Genomic DNA, 16,598 nt, shown 5'->3' with positions numbered 1-16,598 from the left:
AAACTCTGAGATGATTTTTTAAACCTGCAGTCATCACGCATTATTAAAACATCATATCGCTGTCTTTTAGATTCTCCAATCACCAGGCCTTTCTGGACATCCTGAACGAGATGAACGATTACGCGGGCCAGAGAGAGCTGATCGCCGAGAACATGATGATAAATATCTGCGTCGAGCTCAACAAGTACCTGCAGGAGCTCAAACAGGAGCGCAAGATGGTGAGAGAGAACGACAGAGGCAGACGGAGAAACTGGGCCAGGCTTAAAATAAAGCATGCTGTGGGACAGAGGGCCGGGAAGGACGTAGAGAAGGGGATTGTGGGTATGAAGGAGAGGCGGTAGAAAACATGTCACGCTCTGTACTTGTCCGGGTGGAAGTCTCGTTTTTTCTTTTGATTGGTGCCGCACTGGTAGAGGAATGCTTTCTTGATCTTCATAAAGAACAGTGGAGGTTTGCTGCATAACCTCAGCTGTCTTCTCTTGTTTGTCACTTGGTATTTATGGGACGCTGTTTTATTGCTAGCACATCCTAAGGCAAACATTGATATTTCCGTTGCTCATACTTTAGGTTAATCATTTGTTTATGTGCTTAACTCTTCAGTATCAAACCTAACCCATTGAGTTTTTGCTATAGCCATATATTGAAGATTAATGGCCATTTTTCCAATGTTTTTTTTCTAGATGGGTAAAACTTTTGTTTATTGGGTAGACATTTTTGCTACATGAGTAAAAAATATTACAGTATGTGCAATATTGTTATTGAGTATTGTAATAATGACATTTCCTGTGATAGAAATGCTATATTTAAAACTTAAAAACTCATGAACCACTGCTGTATATAATAAAGGAAATTAAGTGTTATATATATATATATATATATATATATATATATATATATATATATATATATATATATATATATATATATATATATATATATATATATATACACACACACACACACACATATATATATATATATATATATATATACACATATACATATAAATATATATATATACATACATATATATATATATATATATATATATATATATATATATATATATATATATATATATATATATATATACACACACACACACACACACACACACACACGTGTATATGTAACCGTTAAAGATGACATGCTGATATATATATATATATATACACAGACACACACACATATATATATATATATATATATATATATATATATATATATATATATATATATATATATATATATATATATATATATATATAAACATATATTTACATATAAATGTATGTATAAATATACACAATATACATTGTGTACAATTTTGTATGCAGAACCACAGACCTTTATCTGTAAAGTATAATTATGGAAACTGTTCATCTTAATTGAAAGTTACGTGGTGTTTGCTGGCCTCACGCATCGCACAGCCCAGTCAGTCAGTCAGCATGTCATCTTTAACGGTTAAACAAATAACACACAGCAATACTATGATTACAGAAATGTTCAATCTGTTATAAAAAATCTGAAAAAAATATTTATCTGATGCGTTTTTACAGCAGTTTAATTCAGTGGATGTTTTCATCACGAACATAACAAAAGTGTAGTAAATTTGAACAGTGCACAAGGGCTATAAAAGATCTAATAGCAAATGACCAGAGTGCTGCAATTTCTAATTTAGTAAAGAATAGGCAAATGGCTTTTTATGTCTGTCCTCGACACAGTATTTTATTTCTTCACACAGCTTAGAGGGAACATTGTTTATTAGGTAAATTTGCTTAAATTTATTCCTCATTCACACTAATACGTTTTAATTTAAAAACAGCGTTTTAGAATGAAAACGATACGTGTCCATACTAGCGTTTCACCCAGCATTTCTGAACAACTCTGCATCTACAATACACCGCTGAAAACGGACATCACGTGACCACACACACACTCTGGCATGCACTGCAGCGTGCTTTGAGCACTTACCCATATCAGAGTTGTGCATGTCGGACTGTTCATCAAAGATCTACCGCTGGATCTAATCTCATTATATTTGTTAAACTTAATATTTAATTCATCTTGTTGTCTATATCTAGTGACATATTCCCCGACTTTGGTCTCTTGAGTCTATTACTTGTTCTCAGGTAAGGAGTTTTGGCTAAGCACAAAGATAAGTTAATATATTAATTTATTTAACCATATACACAGATTCTGCACATTTGACTGATTGCTTGCTTTTGTTTTCTATAATGTGTAAACATATTGTACGTTATACTTTTATAATGGCCATTATTGAATATTACAACTGATATTCAGCAAAAGAGAGGCTATGTTTTGTTTTCAATGAAAACGAAAGGAGGCAATGATGTTATAGGCTCTGTTTTGTTATAAATATGCATACAGTAAAGATGACTCTCGTATAAATATGCAGCTACACGACGCCTCAACATTTTTGGTGTCTGTTAAGCTGTTAATATCAAAATAAAAATAGGCAGTATGATGTTTTCATTTTATTGTTAAGAAAGTGAAACAGCGTCGCAAGGATGATGGAATGAGGTTATCAAGTACACTGTTCCCATTGAAGATTTATCCGACGGGTCCTTTAGAGTTTGTTTTCCATATCAAACTTGCAAAATCTGAACTTACAAGGGGAGAATGCAAGACTGTCTGTGTGTAGGCTACTTAATATTGAAAGAAAAGCCCCAATCAGATAAGTAAATGTGGCTACGCCTACGTTTTCAGATGTCTCTGTTTTTCCCTATCCACACTGACCCGGAGCAGCAGTGTTTTAGTGTGAATACGGCCTCTTTAGCATTTCTAAAACTATCCATTTTCGGCGCTTGAAAACTCTGGCGTAGTGTGGATGGATAGCGTAACTGTTGCAAAACGTATTCATTTTAAAACGAAAGCACATTAGTGTAAACGTAACCTTAGAGAGGTGTACTATTATAGAAAAGTAAATGTCCTATCTTTAAACACATTTAGATATTGTCATCCTAGTTGTGTTTGCCGTGTTAGAAAGCCCAAAACATACTAACCATGTTTCCAATCTCTCTTTCTACAATTTGCAGCATCTGTCAGAGGCCAAGAAATCCCAGCAGTCTCTGGAGGCCATGTACAAGCAGCTCGACAATGTAAGTTTCTGTCTGTGACGGTTGTGAAGGAGACGCTGTTGTCTCTTTGAACAGCCTGATCAGATGGGTTTACATCCCTGTGTGTCAAGTGTCTTTGTGGCGTAAGTGCTGACCGTGTGCTCTTTTGTCTGGATTGTCTCTGCTCAGAGTGGGGCATTGAAAGCCATTGTTTGCTAATCGTTTCGGTGGCCATTGTGGTTGGTCAGGTGAGGGTCAGGAGTATAAACAGAGACACAGATACTCGTAGACCCTGTTTTCACCTGGTGTGAACACGTTTTTTTTTTTTAAATGTTATTTGGTCTCAAGTGAGCAGTTGAGACCAGGGATATGCACAGAGAAATTTTTTTTAGGGGCAAACCCTACAAGAAAAAAAGTTTTTTCTTATGTTTTTGAATTGTTTTTAGTCCAAATATCTAAAACATTTTATAAAATAATCAAGTAAAATATAATGTATGAAGAGTTCAGATGCAAAACCCTCTAAATCCATCAGACCTCTTCTCTTGTAAATGAGCATTTTCTATCATACTCCTCTGATTCGGTTTAAAAATTTCATTTAATATGTAATAATAAGGTTATTAGCTGGTAAATAAAATTACTTTTTTTTTTTTAAATGTCACTTTAGACAGTTCTTTGGTTTTTAACAAGGTAAATTTTCTTTTGCATCAACCAGCTAAATCCACATATGCTTTGTTTTACAAAAACCTCCAAATCCACCTACTGGGACACGACATTGCACTTAGTTAAAAACCAAAGATGCAATTAGAGATTCATTCATTCATTCATTCATTCATTCATTCATTCATTCCCTTTTTCATCCCTTTATTAATCCGGGGTCGCCACAGCGGAATGAACCGCAAACTTATCCAGCACGTTTCTATGCAGCGGATGCCCTTCCAGCCCATCTCTGGGACACATCCACACACACTCATTCATACTCATACACTATGGACAATTTGGCCTTCTCAATTCCCTTTTACCAAATGTCTTTGGACTGTGGGGGAAACCGGAGCACCCGGAGGAAACCCACGCGAACGCAGGGAGAACATGCAAACTCCACACAGAAATGCCAACTGACCCAGCCGAGGCTCAAACCAGCGGCCTTCTTTCTGTGAGGCGACAGCACTTCCTACTGTGCCACTGCGTTACCACAATTAGAGATTATTTTACCAAAAATAAAACGCATATACAAACCACCTGAAATTGAAAATAAATCTGTCAAGTAAGCGGCGGTTCATTTCACTGTGGTAACCCCTGATAAACTAGGGACTAAGAAGTAAATGAATAAATGAAATCTGTCATTAATCAATAACAATAAAACAATCTGTTGTCATTTCTGATATTTGGGATTAGGATTAAATGTAAGTAGAGCAATGTAAACAAGCTTGTTAGCTTCAAGTAATGTTGTGTACAACATTGTGAAACACCAATATCTGTGCATTGTGCATTGTGACGTTTTTATTTGCCATTCACTGACCGTTGGACAGGCTCATCCAGTTCATCAAGCTCTGTTTTTTAAAATCTAAAACAAAAGCGGAATAAAACAGTCTTATAAAGCCGGTGTATCGGCTTGCCGCTAAATTGAAAATAAATGATTTAATTCGCTCCTTCTGATTGGTTTTCGGGATGTAGCGGCTTTTGCTGTCAAACGCAAATGGCGTTTATCGGCTTTTGCAAACAAACTGTTATTTCTGAATGCGCTGATGCTGGGATTTAGATGATTTCAAACAAAACTATTTGTTGATCATGTACTACGTGCCTAAAGCATTTACTCGGTGTCATTATCTTATTTTTTGGCGGAAATGCCCTTTAGCGGCTTTTGCATCTGAACTCTTCATAAAGTTTAGTTAAATATTAAAGTTAAATGGAGTTTACTTTAGAACAAGTTGTTTGACAACTTGACACCTTTAACAATTGAAGTTATTTGTAATGAAATCTGAGATTTTTTTTTGGTAACTATGTTTTGATGGTCCCTATTGCACATTTTGTTTAGTATTGCACTGTCTGCCTATGGCCTAGTGGTACGGTATGGTACAGTTCAGTATGCTTTTATGGCCGTGTTCACTGTCAAAGGGTACCAAAAAGCGAACCGTAATGTACCAGTTTTTGGGTATGCTTAGCAAAGGTTACATAGCACGACAAAAAGGTATCAAAAGGTGGAGCAAGATGCGCAACTATGTGATATTGGTTTACAGAGACAAGCAGGAAATGAAAACAAGGAAACCGCTATTTTTAAAAATACAGCTGAGACATTACAGCGTTAAAATATAGACATAAAATAACAAGCCGTGGTCGACCTGAGCTCAAACAAACCTCGTGGTTGTCTTGAAGAACAGCCACAGAGCCAAGATGAACAAAATCTGCTGTGTCCGGTTGTTGTTTTACACACCCGTCTAAAAGGGCAAGCAGTTTCACTTTCCCCAAAGAGCTCACCGTGCATCTCTATTTAAAATAACACATTTTTTTTTGCGTTCATGATAATAAAGTGGTTTATTGAATTGCTTCTGACACTCGATCCTTTCAGAAACGGACGCGAGAGTAAAGCCTAAAAAAAGGAGCAAATGATTCTTTCAGTAACCTGAAGCATGAACTGTCATGTTTAACTATTATCATCACCTTTTGGACTATTATGAACTTAGAATGACTCTCTAACAGAGCTTACATGTGCTGCTGAATATTAAAAATATGAGAGGTTTGCACTGACTGTAGACTATATGTTTCGTGTTGTTTTTGAACTCAAATAGGGACTAAATGTATGTTGTGTGTAGTTTTACTGTAATTGGTATTGATATTGGAGACTGTAAGTGTCTGTTTTGTGAGAAATGCCTCTCATATGATATGTGAACGATCCCTAGATCTTTACTTTGACACTTCCTTGAGTGAGAATGACATCGTTTAAAACTTTGTCATACATCAAGCTCATCGAAAAGGTACCATTGGTACCCTTTTGACAGTGGAAATGCAAGCCTGATAAAGGTGACCCGTACCGACCCGTAACGTAAGGTACTGTACCATTAGTAACTGCTGATACTGCTTCTTCAACAGACATTTAACTGACTATACAGTAGGAAACTTTGCAAGTACATGTCAACTTGCACTAACCCTTACCCTAACTTTAACCTAAAAATGTACTTTTACCTTATTGAGAATTAGTTGTCATGTAGATGCAATGTAACTTAAATTCAACAAAATGTGTTAAAGGGACCATCAAAATAAAGCTAATTGTTTGTTTTCTCCTTCATTTTCTCCTTCCTATCATCTATGATATTCCAGCGATTCAGCCTTTATTATATGAAGTAATGAGAAATAACATCTACATTCAACAATCCAAAACAACACGTGCTAAACATGTTCTTACAAGAGCAGATATTCTTAAAATATGACTTTTAGTGTGGGAAGAAGAAAACCACATGACAATTACAATCATGTCTGTCTGAAGACATTTGGCATGAACTTGTACATCCCTGCCTTTTTGAACCAGAACCAATATTACATTAGCATCGCTCAAAAAATACATTTATTCGTGTATTAGTTATATCATGCAAAACCACATGCATCGTGGAAGTCTTGTGAACGTTTTGCAAGTGAGGAAATTGTTGATCTTGCAGTTGTTGAAGTGAAAGTTGTGTAAGCTATCAAAAGCAGGACAGAAGCTTTTCAGATTTCATTCTCACTGTTTAAACTTCTCATGTTCTGTGTTCAATGAATGAACTAAAGTCTTATGAGTCTTACTACTGTGTACATACACTCCCCGGCCACTTTATTAGGTACACCTGTCCAACTGCTCATTAACCCAAATTTCTAATCAGCTAGTCATATTGCAGCAACTCCATGCATTTAGGCATGTAGACATGGTCAAGATGATCTTCTGCAGTTCAAACCGAGCATCGAAATGGGGAAGAAAGCTGATTTAAGTGACTTAAAACTTAGCATGGTTGTTGGTGCCAAACGGGCTGGTCTAAGTATTTCAGAAACTGCTGATCTGCTGGGATTTTCACGGATTCGGATCCGGCACCTCTGAAATCTGATCCGGCACCTCATTTTACTGACCCCCCTCCTTAACCACCCTCTTCCCCCGTCCGCTCTTCTTTTTCACTTTCTTCCGCGACTCCCCGCAACCGCCCCATCCCTCTCTCTTTCTCCACTTTCATGCACAACACCTCGACATCCTCAGGTAACATGCGGGATTCGTTACCCTGATCTGTTTCGCAACCTTGCAATTCACAAATTAAGCACTTGGTATATGGTGGAAATGCAAATTTAGATCTCTTCCACATACATTCTATTTGACTTGTGATATTTAATAAGATTATAATATGTTGGTTGAAAACAATGACACAGTTTTTTTATTTATTATGCATTCAAATTTATTATTATTTTTATTTTTAACTATTTTTAGGGTTTTTCACCTTTATTAGATAGGACAGTGGAGGAAAGACAGGAAAGCTTTGGGAGCAGAGAGAGGGGATAGATCAGCACAGGACCTCGAGATGGGAATCAAACTCGCGTCGCCGTGAGCACCATGGTGCCATATGTCCATTCTTAACCACTAGGCTATTGGCGCCGACCAAATTTATTATTTTTAATACAATTTACAATTATTATTATTAATAGTTTTTCTTGGTTACCAATAATACTCTTTTGACACCATACTTTTGAACGTCATTATCTTATTAGGTGTCCTGTACAAATGACCAAATGACATCTTTATTTTTTGAACACAAAATAAGATTTTTTTTGAAGAATGCTGAAATCCTGTAACCATTGACATCTATACTAGGGAAAACAAAAAATAAATAAATAAAGCTTAAACAGGTTTGGAACAAGTAGAGGTAAATTATGACATAACTTCCAGTTTGGGGTAAACTACCCCTTTAAGAGCATCTTATCAATGGTGCACTATATAGGGAATGATGAGTTAAACATACATATTCAGATCCTTGTAAGTAATGAAGTTTGGTTTAATGTCACATTCACGCAAACCTCAGCTTCAAGATAAAGTGCACATAAGCTTCCTCATGGGGTCTTTAAATATGTATAAAAACATGGCACATTGAAAAGCATGGCAGGTTTGAATTCAGTGATGCCAAATTGCCATGCTTCATTTATGTGTAATAGCCTTGAGTTATTTATTTGTCTGAGGAACAATGAGAATAAGAACAATGGATTTGGAACAACATGAAAGTAAACAATGGCAATCTTAATTTGTGGTTAAATGATCCCCTTAATTGCTGCAAATGTGAGCGTTGTGTAAATAACCAACAGGAGTATTTCTCTGATTTATGTGCTGGATGTTATTATACTTGCAGAGTAAAAAGCGATTTGAGAGGGAGTGGAGAGAAGCAGAAAAGGCTGCTCAGTATGCGGACAAAACCGATCAGGATCTCAATGCCACCAAAGCCGATGTGGAAAAGGTATTAACGTTTCACCAAAAGGTTTTGCAGGTGTCACGCACAGCTGCCGTCTCATTTCCATCATATCCAAATGCTATTGTTGTTTCCTTGTTCCTCTTTATGTACGGGTGTCTTATTTCAATTTTGCCCTTTATGTCTGCATGTAACCACAGGCCAAACAGCAGGCGCATTTGCGAACACACATAGCAGAGGATTGTAAAAACGACTATGCTGCACAACTTCAGAAGTACAACAAAGAGCAAAGTCAGTTCTACTTCACGGACATGCCCCAGATTTTCAATGTAAGAAAATCTTGCTTCGGTCCTAACATGTTGAGACGCATCTTCTCCTATCGGATTGCTGTGGGAACCATCTTGCAGAATGCAGAGTGAATCTGAAACCTACATGTATGTTTGTTCATGACAGAAGTTGCAGGACATGGATGAACGGCGTATTAAGAAGATGGCACAGGGCTACATCCTGTTTGCCGAAACGGAGCGTCACGTCATGCCCATCATCGGGAAATGCTTAGAGGGCATGACCAGAGCTGGCACGAATGTCAACGCGAGGAATGTGAGTCTTTTTTTAAGAAAAGCACTTCCAATTTTGGCTCTTGTTAAATCAGTGGCGTCCAATCCTTTTCCTGGTAGTTCACCAACCTGCAGAGTTCACCTCCAGTCCTAATTAAACAGACCTGAACAAGCGAATGAAGGTCTTGAGGATTACTAGAATTACAACCTGGCAAATGTGCTTGGGCAGATTGGAGCTAAACTCAGCAGGACAGTGGGCCTTCTGGAGCAGGATTGACACCCAAGGCTTTCAGAGAGTATTTGAACCCCCTTCAAACAGAATCCGACAATCTTTAACACTTTTTTTTAATGTTATTCAGGACTCTATGGTTCTTATAGAGCAACATAAGTCTGGTTTTGAGAGACCGGGAGATCTGGACTTTGAGGACTACAGTCAGGGCATCAACCGGGCCTCATCAGACAGCAGTCTGGGCACTCCGAAAGGACCCTTAGAGCTGTTGGGCAAGAACAAGAATAAAACATTCCGGTTGTTCAATAAAAAGAGCAAGGTAGGGTTCATTGCTTCATGATTGCAGGGTTCCTTCTGGTGTATTTATGAAGATGGGAAGTTTCAAGTTTTACCCTGCTGGAAATACCATTCACAGGTGGCCAAAGCTTTGTTACTGTGTGTTCACACCGAAAGTGGCGAGAATGCCAAAGTAGCCGAAAGTCAAAATTTTTTTAATAGGAGCTAGTTATGATAGGCGGCGAGGAGATTTGGCATGGGATGGGCGATTTGTCGACCAATTTGGCATGGGATGGGCGATGGCATCGTCGTCATAGGCGGACGTGAATTAATTATTTATGAATAATCAATCAGCTCATAATGAATTAATTATGTGTAGCCTACCATTTTAACTACTTGACTTGCATGGGTTTTGATTTACTCATAACCAAATCATAAATAATTAAAGATAAATTACACACAAATGACCACTTGTCAATAATTTTTTTCACGGGACTCTGGCATGAATAGGCAGAGTGATCTGTGTCATAATGGCGTCTACAAACTTGGTCTGTAAAAAAAGGTACTAAAACAACAGGAACCAACTAACAGTATCTGAGGGTTTCACTAAAATTACTAATACAAGTGTGAAAGTGAAAGATTGACGCTGTGACTAGTTACCTGATAGATTCAAAAGAACAAAGAGTCGTTAGTTAGAGACAAGATTAATAAAATGCTGTATCATGTTTAACAACTACAGTGAGAGGCCATCAAGCGGTATACTGTCCGACATGCACTGCTCTCTGATGCTCAGACGAGCCCATGACAGTGTGTGTGGCAGTGTGTGGAAATGCTAGGTAAAACAGTGTGGATGTGGATCATTTTCTTTCTAAAATGGCATGAAAAATAAGACGAATTAGTGTAAACGGGCATACACACTTAGGTATGTTTTTCAAACGGGTTTGCGACTGGGGCGGGGCGGAGGATCGACGATGCCTGCTTTTCATTGTGATGTCTACCGGCATCGTCTGTCGACCCAACCCTAGCAATCGGAATGTACCGATTCTTTCACTTGAGAGAATTCTAAAGAACACAGTTCTGTGAACTTTGGTTCCGACCTCAGTTGTTCTCAATGGTTTGATTATTATGGTCACTCGTTTTACGATTATTTACGATGTTTTCTTACTGTAACATATATATAAAAAAAAGTTACTGTCAAGTTGATGTGCATTAATTTTCTATAAGCATTTAAAAAAAAAAAAAAAAAAAGGGAATCTCATGCTAACTATACAGACAGTACAAAACACTATTGCTGCTTTAGAATATTTCATATATATGGACATATAATAGATTGCCACACCACATGCAACTAAATCTTTCAAAGTTAAATGAATGTAATAAAAAGTGTGCAACCTAGAAAGCTAGTTTTTTATGCAGGAACGTAACTGATTTGCTGATATGCTACAACGGCCCCATTAAATACGAGATCAATGTAGCGAATTTTGACGCTTTCGTCGGCGGAGCTGGGAAGGCAGATATCGTTGTCGTCAGTGAGGCCAAATCGAACTTTAACACTCTTACTACCTTCGGTGTGACCGCACTGTTAAAAGCCATTTACATATTACTATGTGGAAAATGTGAGTCACATCCTTCACCAATTCTATTGCTCTTCTGAGCTTGCGCTTTTGTGGCGTCTGTCATTGCTAAGCAACTATCAACCTAGAAGCGATATCTGAATGGCCCTTTAAACAACTCCACCAGTCACACCATGTTGTCTAACTTAGTCTAAAAGTTGTAACCAGGTGATCTTTGGCCCCAGCACCTAGGATTCATTAGTAATTTTAACTAGGGGTGTCCATTCCTGCTGCTGGGGAGCCCTAATTTTAGAGAGATTTAGCTTCAACACACCTGACTGGAAGCTTTGTAGTTTTACTGAAAAGCTTAATAAACTGGTTTACATGTGGTTAATTTAGGTTGGAGGTAACCTGTGCTTGAATAAAATGGAGTAAATGATCTAAGTGCCTCATTTCCACTGAGTGGTACGGTTCAGTACAATACAGTACGATTCAAATGAGTCATCCTGATCAGACTTGTGTTTCTAGTGCCAACATTACCTTTATGGAAGGTGTGGTGTATGCCAGAAAGTTGTGACAACATTAATCTCATTTGAAGAAGAAAGCCCATTTGGACTGTTCACTGTCAACTGCATCTGTTGAAAACTTAAGTCCATTATTTCAAATGTAGATGTGCAGCGGTGGCGCTGTGTGTAGCATGTTCGCCTCACAGCAAGAAGGTCGCTGGTTCGAGCCTCAGCTGGGTCAGTTGGCATTTCTGTGTGGAGTTTGCATGTTCTCCCAGTGTTTGTGTTTCTTCCGGGTGCTCCAGTTTCCCCCACAAGTCCAAAGACATGTGGTACAGGCGAATTAGTTATGCAAAAATTTACCGTAGTGTGTGAAGGAGTGTGTGTGTTTCCCAGTGATGGGTTGTGGCTGGAAGGGCATCCGCTGCGAAAAACACATGCTGGATAAGTTGGTGGTTCATTGCGCTGTGGCGACCCCAGATTAATGAAGGGACTAAGCCAAAAAGGAAATGAATGAATAAATAAATAGATGTGCAGCAAACACACACATATAGACAGGAATTGGTAAGAGTCGCACTTTCCACACGTTTTTTTTTAATGCAACATATGAACAGCCTCGTAAACAACAATGGAGGACATAAAGCAGATCACAGTTTTGCTTTCTGCCATGTGGTTTTGTCACAAGAAGACAACAAACAATGTAATTTACATTATTAAGGTTTTGTTTTGTGGTGAATTTAAAAGTGGGGCTTTCTGTCTTGTTGGACCTGGTGGTAGGTAAATTGAGCCTTGCTTCACTCTTTTGGTATCATATTGTCGTGCTAGGTACCCCTTGAAAAGGGCTGCAAAAATGTGGTAATGGTACAGTTCACTCTTTTGGTACCTTTTGAAAATGAAAGCAGAAATAAATGCATACTGTACTGTACCGAACCATAGCACTCAGTGGAATGTGTCAATAACTGAACCAAAGGCCACATTGACATTCGTCAAAGGTTTGTGAAAGGTTGGTAAAAAAGATTGCACTAGATTGTTCATGCTGGCCTAACAAATCTACGTACTGTAGGTAAACGTCTGTCCCAACTGCTAATAGTCAATCTGATTAACCTTCAAAACCAGGGTGTCCAATCCTACTCTCAGTGGGCCATAATCTTAGAGTTTAGAGCATAAGTCTAAACTCGATTCCTGGAGGGCTGCAGCTCTGCACAGTTTTGCTCCAACTCTAATCAAACACAGTTGATTTAACTAATCAAGGTGTTTAAAACTACTAAAGCAGGGATCATCAAACTTGTTCCTGGAGGTCCGGTGTCCTGCAGACTTTAGCTCCAACCCTAATCAAACACACCTGAACAAGCTAATCAAGGTTTTACTAGGTATACTTGAAACACCCAGACAGGTGTGTTGAGGCAAGTTGTAGCTAAACCCCGCAGGGCACCGGACCTCCAGGAACGAGATTGGTGACCCCCGTACTGGAGTCCATTAAGTAGATGTGAGTTGGTGCTACACTGTGCAGAGTTGCGGCCTTCCAGGAATTGAGTTTGAGACTATTGGTTTAGGGTATTTTCGTACGATTTTCCAGCAGGGATCTATGTTTTTTGTTCCTCAATGAGTGTCCAATCCTGCTCCAGAAGGACCATCATAACAAGTTTTGCTCAACACTTGTCTGGAACAGGTTCTAGTAATCCTGAAGCTCTTGAATAATTGGTTCAAGTTTAAGTAAGGATGGAAGTAATCTCTACAAGCCTTCCAGGAGCAGAATTGGACACTCCTGCTTGAAAGATGACATAGGGCAGTCATAGTAGTACAGGAACAAATGGTTGGCTTGAGGTGATTTGTGGCGTAGACACAGTGGTGAAAAAAGTCAGCCTAGAGAAGGTATTTGATCGGAAGCTGTGGTCTCTTGCACCCTTCGTCTCCTCTCCATAGCTGAAAGATGCATGATGTTGAAATCTACCTTCATCCTTTCTTACCCAAACTCTCAACTTTTCTGGCGTACCCATCACAGGTCTTTGTGGTATTCCAATGCGCCCCCTTTGCATGGCTGTTTGGCTGGCTGTGAGTGTGGATTAAAAAAGCCCGTCTCAGTTGTTTAGCTCAGCGTGTGACTCTGTGTTCATTCTGCTGCGTCTGTGCTTTTCTGTGGGACACTGCTTCTTCTGCCATGGGCCTTAACACACACACACTACTGCTATTATACGCTGTCAGTCCTATCACAATGACACCTTTGTGCAGTGTGTGCCATCAGGAAAGATGCTCTGTTGCATCTGGTTAAGTTGTTAAGGAGGAAAAAACCCTCTTAAAATGAGGGTTGGAGGCAAAGCATTACTAAAACATTCTCTTCTCTCCAGTCATGTGATGACTTAATAGGTCTTTCTCTTTCCCAGAGGCCTATAGGTCTTATAAGTGTTTTCTAGGAACACTCCATCTTTATTTTAATAACGTCATTTCCTTGTTCCTGATTTTCCAATAATCATATTTTCTGCTTCTTCAACACTTGGCTTTCTACACATGACCTTCAGCATTTCCTATGCAAGCTTGTCTGGGCTTGCCAGCTTCACTGTCTGTCTAGTCTTCCCCTGTTTAATGTTTACATTTCTTTCTTTGCCTGGCCAATTAGCAATTGTTGCATTTTTTTAAAATGTTTTTTTTTTTTTTTTTTTGCAAATGTTGCGATCAAATCTGCTTGGCTAGTAGTTTAGATCCGAGATATCTTTATTCATTCATTTTTGCTTCTTGTTTTTGCTGGCTGTGCATGTTTTTCTTCAGGCCGGGACAGTCGCAGTGTTATGTTGTGTTCACACTAGATGCGGCACACGCGAACAAATCATAAATAGACGCATGAACATTTTTCGTTTACTCACTTCACACTTCAAATTCTCTACTTGCGCGTCAAATTCACTTCACAATAGAAACGAGTTTACGTCATAGGCATGGCGACTCTAGCTTCGTTGCTAATTGGCTAACGTGGATTTTATTGAGATAGTAGGTGTGCTTTAGGAAGGCTGAAAAAAAGCATAGAATTGCTCGGCGCTGTGTCCGAGTCCACTACATTCTTTCAGAGGTGCACCAGGCATTGTGAGTTCATCAACTCCTTCAGAAACTATACCTGGATGATGGAATCTTTTAGCTGTGCTTCAGACTGCCGTTGGACTGTTGTCCGGCTAGAGGATTTCCCCTTGGGACATCAACAACTATGTCATAATCACTCCTCTACAAGACCAAGCTCATGATCGCTTAACATGGGCAAATGTCAACTGAAGTTCAGATTTTCCAACTCGATCATGCGAAACGTACGGTACACACGTTAAATTCTCAAAACGCTCATCCTGGCTCCTTCATTCACAAGAATCGTGTCGCAGAATGTCTATTCGTGTCTTTGCATTGACTTAGCATGAAAATCGCTTACGCTTGATGTGTCTGTTGTGAACGCAGCATAAGTGTTTAGAAGCTGAAACCAAATTGAAGGGGACTGTTGTTTTTAGCACCAATCTGTCATCCATTTAGCCAAAGAACTTGTGGCAGATTGCTTGACAATTTTCGCATTTAATTTTGTTTGTTAATGTATCAGGGTTGTTTGTGTTATTCCAGTTGATGAGATGCCCATCTAGATTACTTTTTTTATTACAGAGGCACTTCCACTGTAAAAAGGTAATCCAATCAGTTCCAAAATCAAGCTTTTATTTTTTGATGTGTTTGTTTAGTCAGGATGAAAAGCATCCTCACATTTATCTACACTACCTGACAAAAGTCTTGATGCCTATCCGAGTTTTAGTAACAACAAATAAAAATTTGACTTCTAGTTGATCATTTGGTATCAGAAGTGGCTTATATGAAAGGCAAATGCATCTAGATTATGCTTATTTTACCAAAACAAAATATGATCATGCCTTGAATTTTAATTATTTAATTAGGACAGTAAGGTCTGACTTTGCTTAGACAAAAGTCTTGTCACTTAACAGAAAGAATTATTTATTATTATTATATATATATATATATATATATATATATATATATATATATATATATATATATATATATATATATTCATTCATTCATTTTCTTGTCGACTTAGTCCCTCCATAAATCCGAGGTTGCCACAGCGGAATGAACCGACAACCCATCCAGCAAGTTTTCACGCAGCGGATGCCCCTCCAGCCGCAACCCATCCCTAGGAAGGATCCACACACACATTCACACACTATGGACAATTTAGCCTACCCAATTCACCTGTACCGCATGTCTTTGGATGATAACCCATGCGAAGAGAGGGAGAACTTGCAAACTCCACACAGAAATGCCAACTGAGCCAAGGTTCGAACCAACGACCTTCTTGCTGTAAGGTGAACGTGCTACCCACTGCGCCATTGCCTCGCCTTCATATATATATGTATAGATAAAGTCATGATGCAGGGGATAAAGAATTATTATTGTGTATGACTCCCTATGTGCTTGGAGGACTGCATCCATACATCTCTGCAATGACTCCAATAACTTAAGTCATCTGAAATGCCAAAGAAAGCATTCTTGCAGGACTCCCAGAGTTAATCAAGATAAATTGGATTTATCTTTAATGCTTCCTCCTTCATCTCACCCCAGACATGCTCAATAATGTTCATGTCTGGTGACATGATCCTGGAGCACCTTGACTTTATTTGCTTTCAGGATCTTTGATGTGGAGGCAGAAGTATGAGAAGGACTGCTATACTGCTGAATAATTTGCAGTATCAAGAATGTCTTGAGTCTCTGCAGATCTCTCACACACCCTCATACTGAATAACCCCAAACCATGATTTTCCTTCACCAAACTTGACTGCTTTCCGTGAGAATCTTGGCTCCATGCGGGTTCCAATAGGTCTTCTGCAGTATTTGTGATGATTGAGGTGCAGTTTAACAAATGATTTATCAAAAGAAATTTTCTTCAGCCACTTTTCCAAATGATTAACTAAAAATCAAGTTAAAAAGGTAGTGTGCTGAGCAAATTAAACATTTTAAGGG

General features: G+C 38.5%; 1 protein-coding gene across 4 annotated transcripts in view; it reads left to right on the top strand.

Moving 5' to 3' along the window:
• Positions 1-16,598, top strand: part of trip10a (thyroid hormone receptor interactor 10a) — a 73,726-nt gene that overhangs the window by 36,476 nt on the left and 20,652 nt on the right. For 3 of the 4 annotated variants that reach the window (NM_001007403.1, XM_087242630.1, XM_087242629.1), the window contains 6 exon segments: positions 71-218; positions 3,060-3,122; positions 8,429-8,533; positions 8,686-8,814; positions 8,939-9,085; positions 9,402-9,590. In NM_001007403.1, coding sequence (NP_001007404.1) covers positions 71-218; positions 3,060-3,122; positions 8,429-8,533; positions 8,686-8,814; positions 8,939-9,085; positions 9,402-9,590 — 781 coding nt within the window. 4 annotated transcript variants of the gene reach the window in all.

This window comes from Danio rerio, chromosome 3 (assembly GCF_052040795.2).
Source record: "Danio rerio strain M-AB ecotype USA chromosome 3, GRCz13ab, whole genome shotgun sequence".
NCBI lineage: Eukaryota > Metazoa > Chordata > Actinopteri > Cypriniformes > Danionidae > Danio > Danio rerio.
Note: the sequence above shows the minus strand (reverse complement) of the source record. Positions and strands in the feature narration are given on the sequence as shown.